General features: G+C 44.8%; 1 protein-coding gene across 1 annotated transcript in view; it reads left to right on the top strand.

The window, feature by feature from the left end:
• The window catches only part of capn15 (calpain 15), a 41,818-nt gene that overhangs the window by 16,863 nt on the left and 7,908 nt on the right, over positions 1 to 17,047 (top strand). Inside the window, exons 2-7 of the mRNA XM_028568050.1 lie at positions 541 to 2,179; positions 6,430 to 6,638; positions 8,590 to 8,773; positions 10,657 to 10,880; positions 14,084 to 14,209; positions 15,908 to 16,060. Of these exons, the coding sequence (XP_028423851.1) occupies positions 563 to 2,179; positions 6,430 to 6,638; positions 8,590 to 8,773; positions 10,657 to 10,880; positions 14,084 to 14,209; positions 15,908 to 16,060 (2,513 nt within the window). The 5' untranslated portion in view covers positions 541 to 562. The remainder of the gene's footprint in view (positions 1 to 540; positions 2,180 to 6,429; positions 6,639 to 8,589; positions 8,774 to 10,656; positions 10,881 to 14,083; positions 14,210 to 15,907; positions 16,061 to 17,047) is intronic.

Raw genomic sequence — 17,047 nt, 5'->3', positions numbered from 1 at the left:
CAGATCTGTAAATCTGAGTTTCTCCGCAAAGAGTCATGCAAAAGGATACATATGTTGAATAAGATAATGCCTCCTTTGCATATTTAAACACATTTCAGAAAACATGTAATACAACAAAAAATTGCCTTAATGAAAGTAATCAAAGTAGGTTTCACGGTGATATCTATTAGGTAAAACGTCAACCCTTAATTCTTGTGTGTACCAGAGATGTGCTCTTACATTTCTTGGAAATAAGTCATTCAGCATGAAAAAAAGCATAAAACATGACTAATCAACCAAAGAAATCTAAGTTGACTAAGACCAAAACGACCGATTAGTCGACTTATCGACTCAGAGGGAGCAGCCCTATTACTTTGCTCCACCAACATCACGCTTAAACATGGCTCAGAATATTAGTGACTGAAACGGCTCAAATGATTGAACAGTGGCATACTTAATGTGCATGTATTATTGCCTAGCAATTACAGTTATATGGCAGAATGTATTACTGACTCCTTTGGTTGTGGAATTGGTTTTGACTCAGTGTTTTCTGTTTTCCAGCCACTCTCACTCTCCTGGCTCCATGGCAGCCGCGGTGCGAGGCACTGAGTGGTCATGTGGACGCTGCACCTTCCTAAATGCCGGCGCGGCACCTCGCTGCTCCATCTGTGAGGCACCACGCCAGAAACCCGACCTTAACCAGATCCTGCGGCTGAGCAGCTCTGAGGAGCATCGCTGGGCCTGTCCCCGCTGTACGCTCAACAACCCCCAGGGATCTGGAGCCTGCACTGTCTGTGGCTTCGGACCATCTCCTGCCACTCACACACCCCCTACAACCACCATAGCTGCCACTGCCAATGGCCTCCCGTCTGCTCCGATCGAACCCCTGACACCTACGGTCACCCCTACGGTTCTACTTGAGCCCCATGGACAGCATCCAGCTAAGGAGGAAGTGCTGCGTCGGTCTGAGAGCAACGGGGAGGTGTGCGCCCTGGAGGTGCAGCACTCGGGCTGGGCTTGCCCTCGCTGCACACTTCACAACACACCTGTGGCACTGTCATGCTCAGCCTGTGGTGGGCCCAGGAAACTGTCTTTGCCTAAAATCCCCCCCGAGGCACTAGTTGTGCCTGAGGTGCGAACACCTGTGCTGGGGTTTCCTGTTCACACAGCAGGGGCTGTCCCGCTACTTATAGACCTAACGGATGACTCTCCCCCAGCCTCTGCCTGTGATCCTCAAGAATCACCCCATGTCTCCTCACTGTCCAGTTCCTCCCCTTTTACTACTTTCTCATCCCTCCAAAACAACCCGGTGCCTCGCAGCAGGAGAGAGGTGCCCCCGCCAGGGCGCGCACCAAACCCGGGCACCAACACTCCCAGCCCCACCTCCCCTTCAGCGGCCGGTGTGCCACCCCAGCCAGGCCCACAGCGGCCAGCCAAGCCCAAACATGCCCAACCCCAGGAACCTTCATACCCCAGCAAGCGCCTCAGCATCTTGGAAGAAGAAGATCCTCAGCACCACCCACTGATCCCCCACCTCCCTGTTGCTTCCACAGCTGCCCCCACCTGGAAGTGCCCTAGCTGCTCATTGCCCAACCCAGGTAGCTCGTCTAAGTGCGACACCTGCCGCTCATCACGGGCTGGTGCTGACCTCATTGACTTGGTAGGCTGTGAGACGGTGCGATTCACTCCGGCCAGCCCCTCCAGCCCAGACTTTAGCACGTGGGCCTGCTCCAAGTGCACGCTGCGCAACCCTACCGGGTCCGCCAAGTGCTCGGCCTGTGGTTCTTCCAAGCTGCATGGCTTTCAGGAGCAGCAGGTGCCCCTGCCCCGCTGCTGTACACACTGTGGCACTGCATCATGCTCCTGTATACCTTCCTCATCCTCCTCGGGTCATAAAACACGGAAACAGGCCCGGGGCTACCCTTCCTCCTCTTCTGCTATTGCTTCTTCTACTTCCTCCTCCACCTCGTCTAGCCTTCAGGAGAAGGTAGGACAGTGGAGCTGCCCAGCATGTACGCTGCTCAATGACATCAAGGCCAAGAACTGTGCAGCATGCCACACAGCGCAGCAGTACCTCACCCTTCGCAAGGTGGTTAAGCCTCTGAAGAGGAGGGAGAGCATGCATGTAGAGGCCCGTCGACGAAATGATGAGGGCGAGGCCAAGGAGCTTTTGGAGAACATAGTCAGCTTCTGTAGAGAGGTAAGAGAGAAAAATGCGTTGTGGCTGGGAAACACTAGAAAACACTTTCTGTCTGCCTACTTGGATGTGCACTGCGTCACAGGGTGCACAGTTCCCTCATTGTAATTCCTCTTTTTGTTATGGCTCTGGCATTGTTCCCACTCACTCAATCTCTCTAATTTCAGAGAAATGCTAATAGGCTTTGCCATTGCCTCTGTTTGCACTTGCTTCGTTAGCTGAGTTTTAAACAGCCAGCAGATACAGAGTGCCTCATACTGTATCCAGACTATAACCTGCCTTCAGTCACAGAGAAATCACATCACTAAATTAAAAAGCCTGTTTCAGGACTGTAACTCTTGTTAACAGGAGGCTCTAATAAGTCCAAGTTTTATTGTTTGTTTGTTTAGGTTAGACCGCTGGAATGCTGTTGTTTTTAATGCTGACAGTAATCCAATACATAATGATGCATTTTACCCCCCAGCTGGAGCACCTCTGCATTTAATATTCAAAGATCAAGAAGACTTTGATCAATTGTGTCATTCATGAGCCCCGATTGGTCTGAGTCACAGTGTCACAGCTGTTTGGAGACAACGAGATGTCTTCCCCTAGCAACCCCAGTTGAGATGTGACAAACTTTGATGTTGCTTCTTTGTATCACACCACTTCATAGCTCACCTTCTCTGCAATACTGGACCTTGTGGCCTTAATATACTTGTATTATGTTGTCATGGATATGCTGCTCAGGGCTGTCGAAAGGGTTCATTTTAGACCGTTTGTTAAGATTAATGCTAACGAGACAAACTTGATTGGACTAATTTAACCTGGTTGAACGTGGGCATTTGCAGGCTTTTATTCTCTGAATTTATTTGGGTATCTCAGGCGTGCCCACTTACTACACTGGCATGGCACCTATCGTGCCCTGTTTACAATAGCATGAAGTGTGCTTTAGAATGCATTATTAATGGCTTCTTTGAAAGGCTCATTGCTGCGAGCGTGGGAGGGAAGTTGGCTCAGTAGGAAGGAAGGATATCATCCCCACCTTCCCCTCCTCTTTTCCCAATTTTTTTTAAGCCAGTCTTTCTCTTTTGCAAATATTTTAGGCCTCGCTCTTTCTAGCTCTGCCCCTCTGCGCTCTTCAAAGTACTTTCCCCTCTCCATCTTCATTTTATCCGTCTCCCTCCATCACATCTATCCCCACTCTCTCATTCTGTTTTTTTTTTCCTCCTCTCTGCTAATATCTCAAAATATGCTTTCCCCTTGCTACCCACCGCACCCCATCCACCCCCATCCGACCCTCTCCACACGACTGCACTCAATTCTCCAGTGTAGCAGTCGATGTGTGGCTGCATGTGCGTGCGTGTGTGTGTGTGTGTCTCTCTGTCTGTCTGTCTGTCTGTCTGTCTGTCTGTCTCTCTGTCTGTCTGTGTGCTAAGGTGAACACAGGGGCTGGCCTATTTTTAGCAGCAGAGCTGAAGAGGAGAGGAGCAGAAATGATCCGCTTTCCTACAGTGAATGTAATCGCTAACAGCATCAAGTGCTGAAGCTCAGTTTTAGTGGTCCGAGAGATGAACGGGTGCAGAGTTGGTAAGCGAGAGGGGCTAGTCTTTCTAATCCATCACTGTCGAGGCGTTAACACTTGGCAAGCACCGAAACACCCGTGGTGAAAATGTAATAATGATAAAGCATTTGGTTTACGCTGTTACAAGGTGCGTGGGCAGTCTGAGCACACAAATACAGGGAAAGTTTCAGGTTTAGTTAAGATTTTGCATTACAGCAGATGTTGTTGCTGATGAAATATACTGTATGTATTACTGGAGAGTTTGTCCAGATTGCAGCAATCATTAAAGACCAAAACTCGAGCTGGAGTCGTAGTGTAAGAAATATTATTCTCTCTTCAGCTCAGTGCAGTTTGTTTCTTTTGCCTCCTTGCCTTTCTACTCTCCTTGATTGGTTTGGAGAGCGAGAGGTGTGTGTGCTCGATGCCAGAGCCCCAGAGCGTGTCTGCTTACTCACTATGCCAGACGAGTAAACGCTACTAACAGCCATCAGCGCCGCTCGTGAACTGTAAAACCCAGCATGGCTGGAGCTGGTTCCTCTGTTCCCTCTCCATGTCACCCTGTGGGGGTGCAACAAAAAGATGCTACATGGCAACATATTGGCTTTGATTTGTTTTAATTTTCCTTCTTTAGACCCCTCTTTATGCTACTTGTTGTTTGTTTTTTAGCCACACTTAGGATTTTATCTGGGGTTTGCATGTTTGATTGTAAGTTCTGACTGCGTGCAGTGATGGGGTTTTTTACTGCCTGGGACAGTATCGTACGGTTTATTACATGTGCACTTTGAAATCCAGCTCTATAGTTCCTTGTCAGTTATCACATTTTCATAGATCAATAGGTTGTCTGTACCACGTAGATATCTAGCCACGAGCTTACCATCCTCAAAAAAGGCCACTTATGATTGCCAGTTTTCTTAGCTCAGTGCTGAATTGGCTGATTGTGGTCTAGTTTGCATGCTGGCATGTGCCCAGTGATAGAATCAGAGACAGCAGCACCAGGTTCACTCGATGAGGACAGTCAGCTAGACTTACGCTGGCTGACGTCACAACACAGCGACCTGAAAAACAGGGAAATGCCTTTGTGTTATTTGCATCTTAGTCATACTCCTTGCACAATCCAAACGTGTAGTAGTTTCCACCTTGGTACTAATGTTATATCTTATTTCATACAGGCCTAGCGCTGGGCCATATGGAGAAAATCAAATATCATGATATTTTTGACCAAATACCTTATTAGTAGTTTTGACTATTGGTGTTTTCACAAAATATTTACACAATGAGATTTTTGATAAATAATCATCAGTAGCCTAATGTGGATATAATGACTAAGTGGGTAAAGGCTAATAATAGAACAGTTATAACAGTCTGGTAAGAAAATGACATCACTTTACTCTAATGCAGCCTTTTAAAACCAAGAAAACACAACACTTATGCCATATTATGATATTACGATATCCAAAATCTAAGACAATATCTAGTTTCATTTCACAATATCAATATAATATTGATATATTGCCCAGCTCTATACAGACCTATCCCATTTTACAGCAGTGTACTTCTTTTTATGTGCCGACTGTGCTCCGAGTTACATTAGTTAGAAGTGTAGTCTCTGTATGTGCCCAGGGCCAAAGCATCCCCCCACCTCTGTGGTAAATCCACATGGACCCCTAAGCCCATACAATAAAAGCCAGCACAAGGGTCATACATAAGCCAGTGAGCTACAGAATCGGTAAGCTACACGGAGACCTCGGATGGCCGGGGTGGCGAGGCGGCGTTAAAGTGAATCTGTCTGGTAGCTAATGCTGCTTCGAGACTACAGAATTGGATTGTGGGGATGGCGACTAATCAATTTGCTTCACTGTGAGGAACCAGTGGGGTGCCCACATTACATCCCCTGCCTGCCTCGCGACACGACTGGCCGAGCCCACTTTTGACACCACAAATAGGAAACCGGATAGGGCTGCGTGTGTGGCTGTTGGCCCTCTCAGGTTTGTGTACAGGAGAGTTTTAGATAGGCAGATAGTGTGTCAGATTGGGTGTCTTGATCTGTTAATGTATCCACATAGTCCGGGTCCTGTGTACACTAGACAGGCAGCTACATTTCAGAGTGTTAAAAATCCAGCGTGTCATTTTAAATGCTCGGGGCTCTGCAATGAATGTGTCAGAAAGGGAAGCGTTTGAAATGTTTGAAAGGGATTTGCATATGTGTTCTGTATTCTGGCTGCTACATGGCACCACATTTGGTCTCCTGCTGTGCAGATGTGTGATGGCCCACTAACAGTGGAAGTCATCCATCCTGTCACATGACTAAATGTGGAAGGCAGTAGTTTGTCCTTGTTTCACCCCAAATCCAGGGCTCATGTGGCGGCCTGTAGTGTCCCGTATTAATCATCCACCTGCAAAATATGTCACATCAGAAATGCAGGGAAGAGATTAACAGTTAGTCCTCAGTGCTCCAAGTGTCCTTCAGGCTTGCATGATGTGCTTAAAAAGCTTTATTTTGAAGTTCTCTCATCAACTCCTTTAAGCATGATTTAAAAAAATGGGGTTTCAAGTTTTTTACATAATTAGTTTTCTTCTAAAAAAAAAAGTGTCCTTTTGAATCTATTTTAAATGGAAGTTAATATTTGAACAGGTTCAGTCGTCTCACCCCTTTTGTCTCCCTATCTCTTTTCCTCTCCACCCTCCACCGTCTCCCTCTCGTCCCCCCGTTCAGAACACCGTGAACTTTGTGGATGACAGTTTCCCCCCGGGACCTCGCTCCGTGGGCTTCCCCGAGGGCGACAGTGTCCAGCAGCGAATCAAAAAGTGGCTCCGCCCCCACGAGATCAACTGCAGCAACTTTAAAGACCGAGGCGTCAAGTGGTCCGTCTTTCGCACGCCACGGCCCTCTGACATCCTGCAAGGCCTGCTCGGGAACTGCTGGTGAGCTGTCAGAACCACACAGGACACGAATCAGTCTAGATAGCTTAGAAAAAGGTAGGAAACGCAAGGAAGTCTGCCCTGATTAATGTTTCAACCCAGGACAAACAAGAGTAGCTAGCCTTAAGCCAAAGTAAGGACAATTGTCATTCCGTTCAGTCTCTCTGAAAGGTCAGAGGAATAAAAACCAGACAGCAGATAATATTTCACGTGTGATTTTTGTCACAGTCTGCTTTAGATGAACACTGCAGCCTGAAGCTAGCCGAGAGAGACATGCAGAGAGTGACCGAGGCAGTGAAACAGCAAGTGAAGAAACCAAAAGCGAGAAACTGAAAAATTGGGAAGGAGAGGGGGAAAAAAAGTAAGAAGGCAAGCATTAAATGAAAGAGGGAGCAGAGCATAGTTGGACAGATGTACAGATACACCTGACAGGGAGATTATTCACGGGAATGTGAGTCTGGACACATGCTTTATCTCCCTGCCCTTGTTCTGTGTGTCCTTTTGGAGTGTGTGTGTGTGTGTGTGTGTGTGTGTGTGTGTGTGTGTGTGTGTGTGTGTGTGTGTGTGTGTGTGTGTGTGTGTGTGTGTGTGTGTGTGTGTGTGTGTGTGTGTGTGTGTGTGTGTGTGTGTGTGTGTGTGTGTGTGTGTGTGTCTTGCCATCTGCCATCTTCCTCCACACACACAAGAAAGAACAGTCACAAAGTTGTCCCAATACGACTTTTCGCTTCATCGCCAGCACACACAGCTTATCAAAAATAACTCTCCCCATAGCTGAATCCTCTCACTCACGACAGGATGTTGCCCTAATTTCTCTCTAACTCACACTCTCTCTCTCTCTCTCTCACACACACACACACACACACACACACACACACACACACACACACACACACACACACACACACACACACACACACACACACACTTGTCCTAATAAACTAGCAAACAACCCAGCTCCCCTCACCCTTGTCCTTGAGTACAAGCTGACATTAGAGTCACATTATGACACGGCTAATTGGATTTCCATTTGATTCTTTGCAGCCGATTGGTTTTTCATCAGCGGCTGAATGGGCCTCACTCAGCTGCCACTTCAACAGATGGGGTATAGCTTTGATAATACACATTTCCAACCCCACACAAAGAGTTGGGGTCTTTAAACGGCTGCTGCACTAACACACGTTGATGGCTGGACTCAAAGGGATTTTACTTTCATCAGTAGATAAAGTGACGGTACCAGTGGCAAAAGTAGCAAGTCAGTTTGGTAATTTTTAGTTACGGCATGAACAAAGGCGTCAGTATAGTGAAATCAGCGGTGAGTCCACAGTGTACTAAGAGAAATATTTTTTTTGCTCAGCGATTTGTAGCCATTTCTTAAGTATTGTATGATCTCTTTCCACACTTTCAGATGAACTTATGTTCACTTTATAGCATATTAAGTATATTCCTTTTAAGTTGGATCCTCGCGTCCCCGGCCACGCTTCTCTTGTGTGAGGAATTAGCATTTTCTGATTTTTGGTTAACTAATTTCTCTCGCAAGCTAATTAGGGGAGGCGAGCCAGTTTGTCTTTGCTTCAAGGTGAATTAACAGTAATGGGGAGGAAACTAGAAGGCATAGACTCATCAAATGTGATTTATTTTCAATGAAGACAAAAACTAGTTTAAAAAAAAAAAAAAGTCTCACGTCGGCTTTTTGTCCTCTCTGATTGCGTCCGTCAGTCGACATCCCTCGTCTCCGCCTGTCTTTTTCAACTAAAGCGGGCATCCATTCACATCCATCCACCTGTCTGTCACAATCAGCTGATCATTTATGTCCTTGCATTTCCATTTCTTTCACTGCTCACTCAGTTCAGATTGTCGTTTGCTCTGTGTTACAGTCACATCCTCTCATTCGCCCGTCTGTCCTTCCTGATCCTACAATTCATTTTCTGATTCGTTGAGTTTTATCCTTCTCCAGGTTCCTGAGTGCGCTGGCAGTGCTGGCGGAGCGTCCGGAGCTGGTGGAGAGAGTGATGATCACTAGGACCATCTGCCCGGAGGGGGCATACCAGGTTCGGCTGTGTAAAGACGGGACGTGGACTACTGTACTGGTGGACGACATGCTGCCCTGCGACGACTATGGCTACCTCCTCTTCTCCCAGGTCAGGCATGAAGAGAGGGCTGAGGGAAGCCCTGGAGGGAGGGATCTAGGGAAAGAAGTAGTCTCGCATTGCCAGACCTTCCTCCACAGCGCTGCGGTGGAGGGTCTGGCTTGCGGAGGAGGGTCTGGCTAGTCCACATAGCATTACGGGATGGGAGAAAAATGAGCTCTGGGTTATTGCCTTTTCCTCAAACCAATCACCGTCGTCTTGGGCGGTGCTAAGCTCGGCACGGTGCCGCTGCAAAATCGCCTCGGGAAGGAATTTCAAAAGTTGTTTTAGTCGTGCGAGAGAAAACTCAGATTGGACAGATAGTCTAGCTGTCTGGATTTACCCTGCAGAGATCTGAGAGCAGTTAACCATAGTCCTCATAAATCCACCGGAGTTTAAAATTCCAACACAAAGAAAGCAGAAGGAAACAGACGAAAAGACATGCAATCCCAGAAGTGGGACGTCGTGGATATAGACTAGAGAAGAAGTAATGGATGAGAAAATAGATGCTCATTGATATTTAGTCAACGAATGTCAAAGGTTGCATAGACACTGCAGAATAGATAGAGGAGGTTTAGGTAGATATTTTTGTCCTCTTCCAGGTCAGAGAAGATAGATAGATAGGTAATACATAAAGATGGCTAAAACAATGTCAATCATACAGTAGAGACAATGCAGAATATTCACCCTCTGACATGCTTTTATATTCACTCACACTATTGTTACCCTTAAAGGAACTCCACACATCAAAGTGTGTGTTGGGGACTACTACTGCATATGTGGAAAAAAGTTGGATGAAGCTTTCTGTGGCTCCAGAGATAGCTGCGCAAAGTCTGATAAACGTGTCGGTGGAAGACTACAAGTTGTAAAATGAAAACAATCTGGGGGGCAGCCTCTAGCTCACCCAGTAAGAGCATTCTCCCCATGGTGGCTGAGTCCTGCAGCGGCTGTTCGGGTTCGAATCTGACCTGCTGCCCTTTGATGCGTGTCATCCCCCCATCTCTCTCCCCCTTTCATGTCTATCCACTGTCACTATGTAATAAAGGGAAAAGCCCCCAAAAAAATATTCTTTAAAAAAAAATAATAATTAAAACAATCTGGGGGTGTGGAGTTAGAAAGAAGTGGTCTTACCCAGCCCACTAGCCCGCTCCCCATCTCTGCTATAGGCTCAAGGCTACGTAAGCCGCTGCTAGCATTAACACTCCTGTCAGCGGTCGAGTGGTATTGTGGGTAATCTAGGCCATGCAGCCCAGAAATGCAATGCTAAATTGGTGTGGTGCTCTTCTAAAGGCAGTATATGAGACATATATACTCTCTCATTTATCAGTAAGCAGGGCGTCCATAAGTTGCTTTGGGCTATTAGCCTTGTGTAATCAGAATCGCCTTGTGGATGGAGTTACACTAACATCAGTGTAATTTCAACTAGGTTAACTTCAAGCTAATTCAATTTCCAGCTTTTTATCACAAGCATGTCCCAAAGGACCCCACAGAGACGGATTGTACCTGGAGGTCTAATAAATCAACAGTCAATTACAGGACAATGAATGCATTATGCAACAAATAAAACACTGGGAAGCAACAACAACGCAGAGAGACATACTGACATCCTGAGACATACTGTAAAACATACCATACCTTATTTACATAATGTTGTTAAGACGACCTGGCACCGCCAACCTTAAATCTCAGAGTAGACAAGGAAAAACAAAGGTAATAGAAGGACAACATGTTAAGTGTTAACCTTTCAACATTTGAGTCTCAGCCAACAGGTTCAGAGCCAACACTTCAAAACCAGCGCCACAGCAAACCCAACATCCTGTTACAAGTGAGCTTTTCTCACGACTGAGACATGACTCTCCCTCTTTCTTCCCTCCTTCTCTTTCCCATCACTCCAGGCTCAGAGGAAGCAGTTATGGGTGGCGCTTATCGAAAAGGCCCTGGCCAAACTCCATGGCTCCTACTTTGCCCTGCAGGCAGGGCGCGCCATCGAGGGCCTGGCCACGCTGACGGGGGCGCCCTGTGACTCCCTGATGCTCCAGGTCAGCTCCACCAACCCTCGGGAGGAACCCATCGACACCGACCTCATTTGGGCCAAGATGCTCAGCTGCAAGGAAGCCGGGTAAGAGAAGCAGTGGATCTTCACCTGTCTCACGATTCGATTCAATTACGCTTATCCCGTCAACGATTGGAATCGATTCGATATCACCATGCGTCACCTCCTCACTATTATTATATATTGCTACACATGGGTTTCATCAACAAATTCAAGCAGTCAGATATATATGAACTCCCCTTTTTATTGTATCTGCTCTTAAAAAAGACACTCCCTGAATGTAGTGTAGAGTCTGAACACAGCAGACAACAGACAAAAGGCAAAAACTAAAAAGCAGCGACCGGCAACATCAGTAGGCAATAATGGATTATAGCCTGTCACGGCATGGTCCATGCAGAATCGTCCAGGTCCGCATTGCGATGCATCGATGCCACGATTAATTTCAACACCCCTAATGGGCGGGAAGGAACATTGTCCTCGCCGGCCTTGCTTTCCACTTTTTAACCATCCTTGTGTTAATATACTCCTCCACTATGGAGGAAATATTTATTCATAATTCAAATTGAAAGTCCAAAGAGAAATTGAAAGTCCAAAGGGAAAACAAAGAGAGATCAAATTAAAAATATTATTATTTTTTTAATTTTTCATTTGGCTTTGGCTTTTGAATTTAATATTTGGCTTTTGAATTTCAATTTATCATTGGCTTTTAATTTTCATTTAATATTTGGCTTTTGAATTTCAATTTAACATTGGATTTTAATTTTCATTTAATATTTGGCTTTTGAATTTCAATTTAACATTGGATTTTAATTTTCATTTAATATTTGGCTTTTGAATTTCCATTTAACATTGGATTTTCATTTGGACTTGACACATGTCAATGTAAATGAGGAGGCGTGGCCCAAAGGCTGGTGGGAGGGTCTGAAACCAAAGGGATGCCGAGGCACCTTATGAGCAGCAGGGGGAGCTTACTGCTGAGGAGCGCACTGTTAAGCATCTGTCTGCAGATTCACCACTAGGCTGGGTCTTGTTTCACATGATAGAAAATGATGATGTAAGCTAAACACAAACCACATTTCATGCTACAACCGTGAAGTTTTCATGTAGTTACTATAATTGGGCCCGTGTTAGTGAGGACTAGATTAGGACTGGATTTAAAGCTGATTCTGGTTCCCCACTTCGCCCCAGGTGTGTCTGTTTAAAACACGACTCAGACAACTTCTCTCTTTTGATGTTATATTTAATTAAGCAACAGTAGAAACATGGGTGTGGGTAGCTCTGCTTACGTGTGTTTGTGTGTGGTCAGATCTCGAGGACGCACACACACAATCTCAACCGGATAGTCATCGTCCAAACTGCGACCTCTCCTTTTTCTTTCTCTCACTTTTTTCTCCGGGTGGTGTGCGCGGTGTGAGGTGCGTGTCCGCGCTATTCTCCAACATGGAGCCTCCTCACAACTATCATAAAAAAGCAATCGATTCTATAATCTAGATCCGGAGTTTGCCGTATTAGCAGCAGCAAACAACTGGAAACTTTTTACAATTTTCATCTGCTATTCCACCACTAAATTCACTATTGAGACTTTTTTTATGCGATAGATTAACTGTGTAGAGTTTGAATATGGGCAGTTTTACAAACGTTGATGGCCAGTGATGCTCACAGACACCGCTGTTAGCTGGAAGTCTGAAAAAGTAGCCTACACGGGCTGTACAAAAGGCCGTCAATCAGGAGTGATAGTTGTGAGTAGGCTCCATGTTGGAGAATAGCGCCGACACGCACCTCACACCGCGCGCACCACCCGGAGAAAAAAGTGAGAGAAAGAAAAAGGAGAGGTCGCAGTTCGGACGATGACTATCCGGTTGAGATTGTGTGTGTGCGTCCTCGAGATCGAGAAGTTGTCTGAGTCGTGTTTTAAACAGACACACCTGGGGCGAAGTTGGAAACCAGAATCAGCTTTAAATCCAGTCCTAATCTAGTCCTCACTAACACGGGCCCAATTATAGTAACTACATGAAAACTTCACGGTTGTAGCATGAAATGTGGTTTGTGTTTAGCTTACATCATCATTTTCTATCATGTGAAACAAGACCCAGCCTAGTGGTGAATCTGCAGACAGATGCTTAACAGTGTGCTCCTCAGCAGTAAGCTCCCCCTGCTGCTCATAAGGTGCCTCGGCATCCCTTTGGTTTCAGACCCTCCCACCAGCCTTTGGGCCACGCCTCCTCATTTACATTGACATGTGTCAAGTCCAAATGAAAAGGCAATGTTAAATGGAAATTCAAAAGCCAAATATTAAATGAAAATTAAAATCCAATGTTAAATTGAAATTCAAAAGCCAAATATTAAATGAAAATTAAAATCCCATGTTAAATTGAAATTCAAAAGCCAAATATTAAATGAAAATTAAAAGCCAATGATAAATTGAAATTCAACAGCCGAATATTAAATTCAAAAGCCAAAGCCAAATGGAAAATTTAAAAAATAATAATATTTTTAATTTGATCTCGCTTTGTTTTTCCTTTGGACTTTCAATTTTTCTTTGGACTTTCAATTTGAATTATGAATAAATATTTCCTCCATACTCCACTGTGTCCTGTTAAATAACAAAAAAAAAACATGCATATACAATAGATTGTTTTTTTTTTCTTGCACAGTACAGGTAACAGACAAAATAATAAATAGTAACAGTGGATCAACAACTACAAACACTAAGGTGTTACTACAAACTACAAAGGCGCTGAATGCCAATTAGTAGCATATGCCAGTAATAAAAGAGGTCTGGTAATCAGCACTTTGATATGTGAGCTTTCAAAGCGACATGAGACAACTAGCAGAACTCCAAAGGGGGCAAATTATCCGTGGCCAAACTGCAGGTCCATCTGTCAGAAAACCTGTGGTATTATTCAGTATATCAAAGGGGAACGGCCTGGAAAATGACAAGGGCTGCATCAACAAAGAAGGAGCATGAGTCAGAATTTGAAATCAGATTAACATGTATGTAACTGATATTTGTGTTTCGTTGTTGATCTGTAACTCTGTGTAGTGCTGCCAGAAGTATGAGATTTTAATTTCGTGGCTCTCCTGGTTTAACAAAGACACGATTGGCTATTCGAAGCGAAAGAAGCACAAACATTGAAAAGTTTGTTCTGACTTTTACGTTATCTTTTGCTACAGAAAAATGGAATAAAGCAGCCGTCTGCAAACGCTTATGCTTCCTGATGCTGTTCTAGTGAATCCTACAATGACTGTGTGTTGCCCATGTCTGCTAGGTTTCTGATGGGTGCATCTTGTGGAGGAGGAAACATGAAGGTAGACGACGCGGTCTATGAGTCTCTGGGTCTGCGGCCTCGACATGCCTATTCCATCCTAGACGTCCGAGACGTCCAGGGTTACAGGTATGACGGAATGTGAACTAGAGTGATAACCTGCCTCTCGTTCTGTGACTTCTTCTAGTTTCATTGCTTTTCCCCATCCGGATTTCTCTTTGAACGTATATCAGTCTGCTATATCTCCCTCTCGTACATCTACTATGTCTTGGTAACTGACCAATATAGTAGACTTTTAAGAGAAACATCAAATTAGCGAAACAAATGAAATTACCATCTGTACTAAGCTGAAAAATGTGAGGACATGAATGTCACACATTCATTCAATGTGAGGTGACTGACAGTAGGAGCTCCTCCACGGCTCGGATAGGCATGACATTCTCCCGAGTGAATCATCTGTTCAAAAGATTAACAGCTGCGCTACAACATCTCAGCTTCCTTGATTTTAAAAAGTCAAAGGTACAACACCGTACATGACACAAAAAAAGGGGGAGAAGTTAACCATGACTCCCCAACACTGCATTTTGCAATCAATTCAAATTGTAATTCTGTGACGATTTTTGGATGAATCCAGCAACCGAAGGGATTTGTGTTTAGTTCACAACTGTAACAAACAAAGGATTAGAATTCACTCTTGCTCCCGCTTCTACATAGCAATGCCGGCCGAGGCCCATGGGTACTGTAGTATTTAGAGGCTTGCCGGGCTAAAATCTGATATCTCATAAACGTTTTAAATAGTTAACACTGGAGGCCGTAACGTAACCTATTTGATCAAAACGTCAGCTGTGAGAGTTCTGTGTTTCTGTGTTAACCAACATAGCATAAAAAGACAAATTTGAAATGGGGAATACAAAATGGGGGAAAAACACTTTGCAACTCTATACGTGCCATTCCCCTTACAAAATACTTATCTAAGTTTCCCTTTTAATTCCTCCTTTCCCTTCTACTTCTCTCATCCATGTCTGTTGTGGATGTCATAATCGAACGCAATGAATCATACAGTAGGTTTCACTGGCACGGGCTGGTGGGTGTATTTCGTGGAAAGAAACCATGTCTTAAATATTTTGTTTACTCATTAAAAAAACGAGGCATATTCATAAATAAGTGTCTTTGGTTAAGAATTGATTGAACAGATGCACACTCTGTGAAGGTGCTTCTTGAATGATTCATAGGTTAATGGGTTAGAGGATGAATGCCAATAGAGAACATGTGCACGCCAGTTCAGTTTGATCACTTTGATCAGCATTGTGCAATTCACACAATGTCCACACAATGGAGGCTTCTTCGGTCCTACCTGCGAGAGGAGTTTGTGAGTAGCCGTAAATCCCAGATGTAATTTGCTCAAGAGCTCCACACATCCGCTTTAATTGACTGCCATAAAGCAATCCGAGTGGAAGATTGGGCCACAGAAATGAGTTGGAGTCCTCCTGCTAGGAGCCGGAGGAGATGAAAAGCAGCTTGGTAACAGCGAATCACTTGCCCCTTTTTTTTTTTTTTTTTTTTTTTTTTTGTTGGGAAAGTGGGGACTCTCCAATATGGTTTTCCATTATGCCTCTCAGGTTTCTCACTGTAGGGAGGAGGCAGTAAAATTAAATGGGTTGTTAAAAAGTAGGCAATGATCCATAAGAGGAGCAATATGAGTCTGCAGAGATGGGGATACTGCGTCAACTGAAAGCTGTTGTCACTCTCACTGTGTTCTGCGTTTGGCTCTCCCTTTCTGTCCTGTCATCTTCCCCCCCTAACTGTCACTCTTTGGCTGCGCTTCAGGTTGCTGCGGCTGCGTAACCCATGGGGTCGCTTCTCGTGGAACGGCAGCTGGTCGGACGAGTGGGCGGACTGGCCGCAGCACCTGCGCCACGAGCTGATGGCTCATGGCAGCAGCGAGGGGGTCTTCTGGATGGAGTACAGCGACTTTATAAAGTAAGAACCCTGTTAACAGAGTATTTCATTGCAATTGTGTATCTGTTTTGGTTTGTTTAGGAATCAGCGGGCTTATTTACCAGCACAGATGCAACCACAGTGACATCACAAAATCTTTAATCCACAAAATTCCTCATTTGTAGCTCATGTACTTGCACTTACTTCTTGTTGTCCGGAGATCGTACCTTTAAGGTTGAAAGGCACTTCATTGGAAGTCGCTTTGGATAAAAGCATCAGCTAAATGAGATGTAATGTAATGTAATGTAGATGCGTATCTCATATAGTAACTTACTCATTCATTCACTCATTACCAGGTGAGCTTTCTTCCCCCTAGTGGCCACCAGCAAACACCGAGCTGTAATATTTTGTCAACATCTTTGACGATAAAGCATCATTGCTGTGATTTCGTTTTGTAGCACTGTACTTTTCAAAGGTGCCTTCACAGTCCATCACTGTGCACACATGATGGTTTCACAGATTTGTCTTCTGCTGATTGACTTGAGCCGTGGTGGCGGTGGCGGTGGCTGCTAACGCTACACTTGTTTATTCTAAACGCACCACTGTTAGAAATGCAACCTGCATGACTCCCTGTGAGGGAAAGATCTTCCCAGGACCAGCTGTTAAGAGGAGCAAATGTCAAAGCTAAACAGGTGAAATACAGATGACCCCCCCACCCCCCAATGAAACGGAACTGACACTTCGCTGCAACACAAACTAATATATTTATTCCCCTCTATTCACACACACAATGAGGCATATTTTCTGTTGTGATTGAACTGTAGTTTTTGAGTTACTATATAGGCCAACTTTGATCTTGACATATAGGCTAAGCATTCTGTAGCAAATAACAATAAACCCACTATTAATTACATTATCTGAATGCAGTGTAACTACTTCAGCATGTAAATAATGCACCTACAATACAATGTAGGTGGACGAGGGCGTTCAGCAATCGCTATCGAATCAACAGCCACGTGCAATTTAGCT

This window comes from Perca flavescens, chromosome 21 (assembly GCF_004354835.1).
Source record: "Perca flavescens isolate YP-PL-M2 chromosome 21, PFLA_1.0, whole genome shotgun sequence".
Lineage (NCBI taxonomy): Eukaryota > Metazoa > Chordata > Actinopteri > Perciformes > Percidae > Perca > Perca flavescens.
Note: the sequence above shows the minus strand (reverse complement) of the source record. Positions and strands in the feature narration are given on the sequence as shown.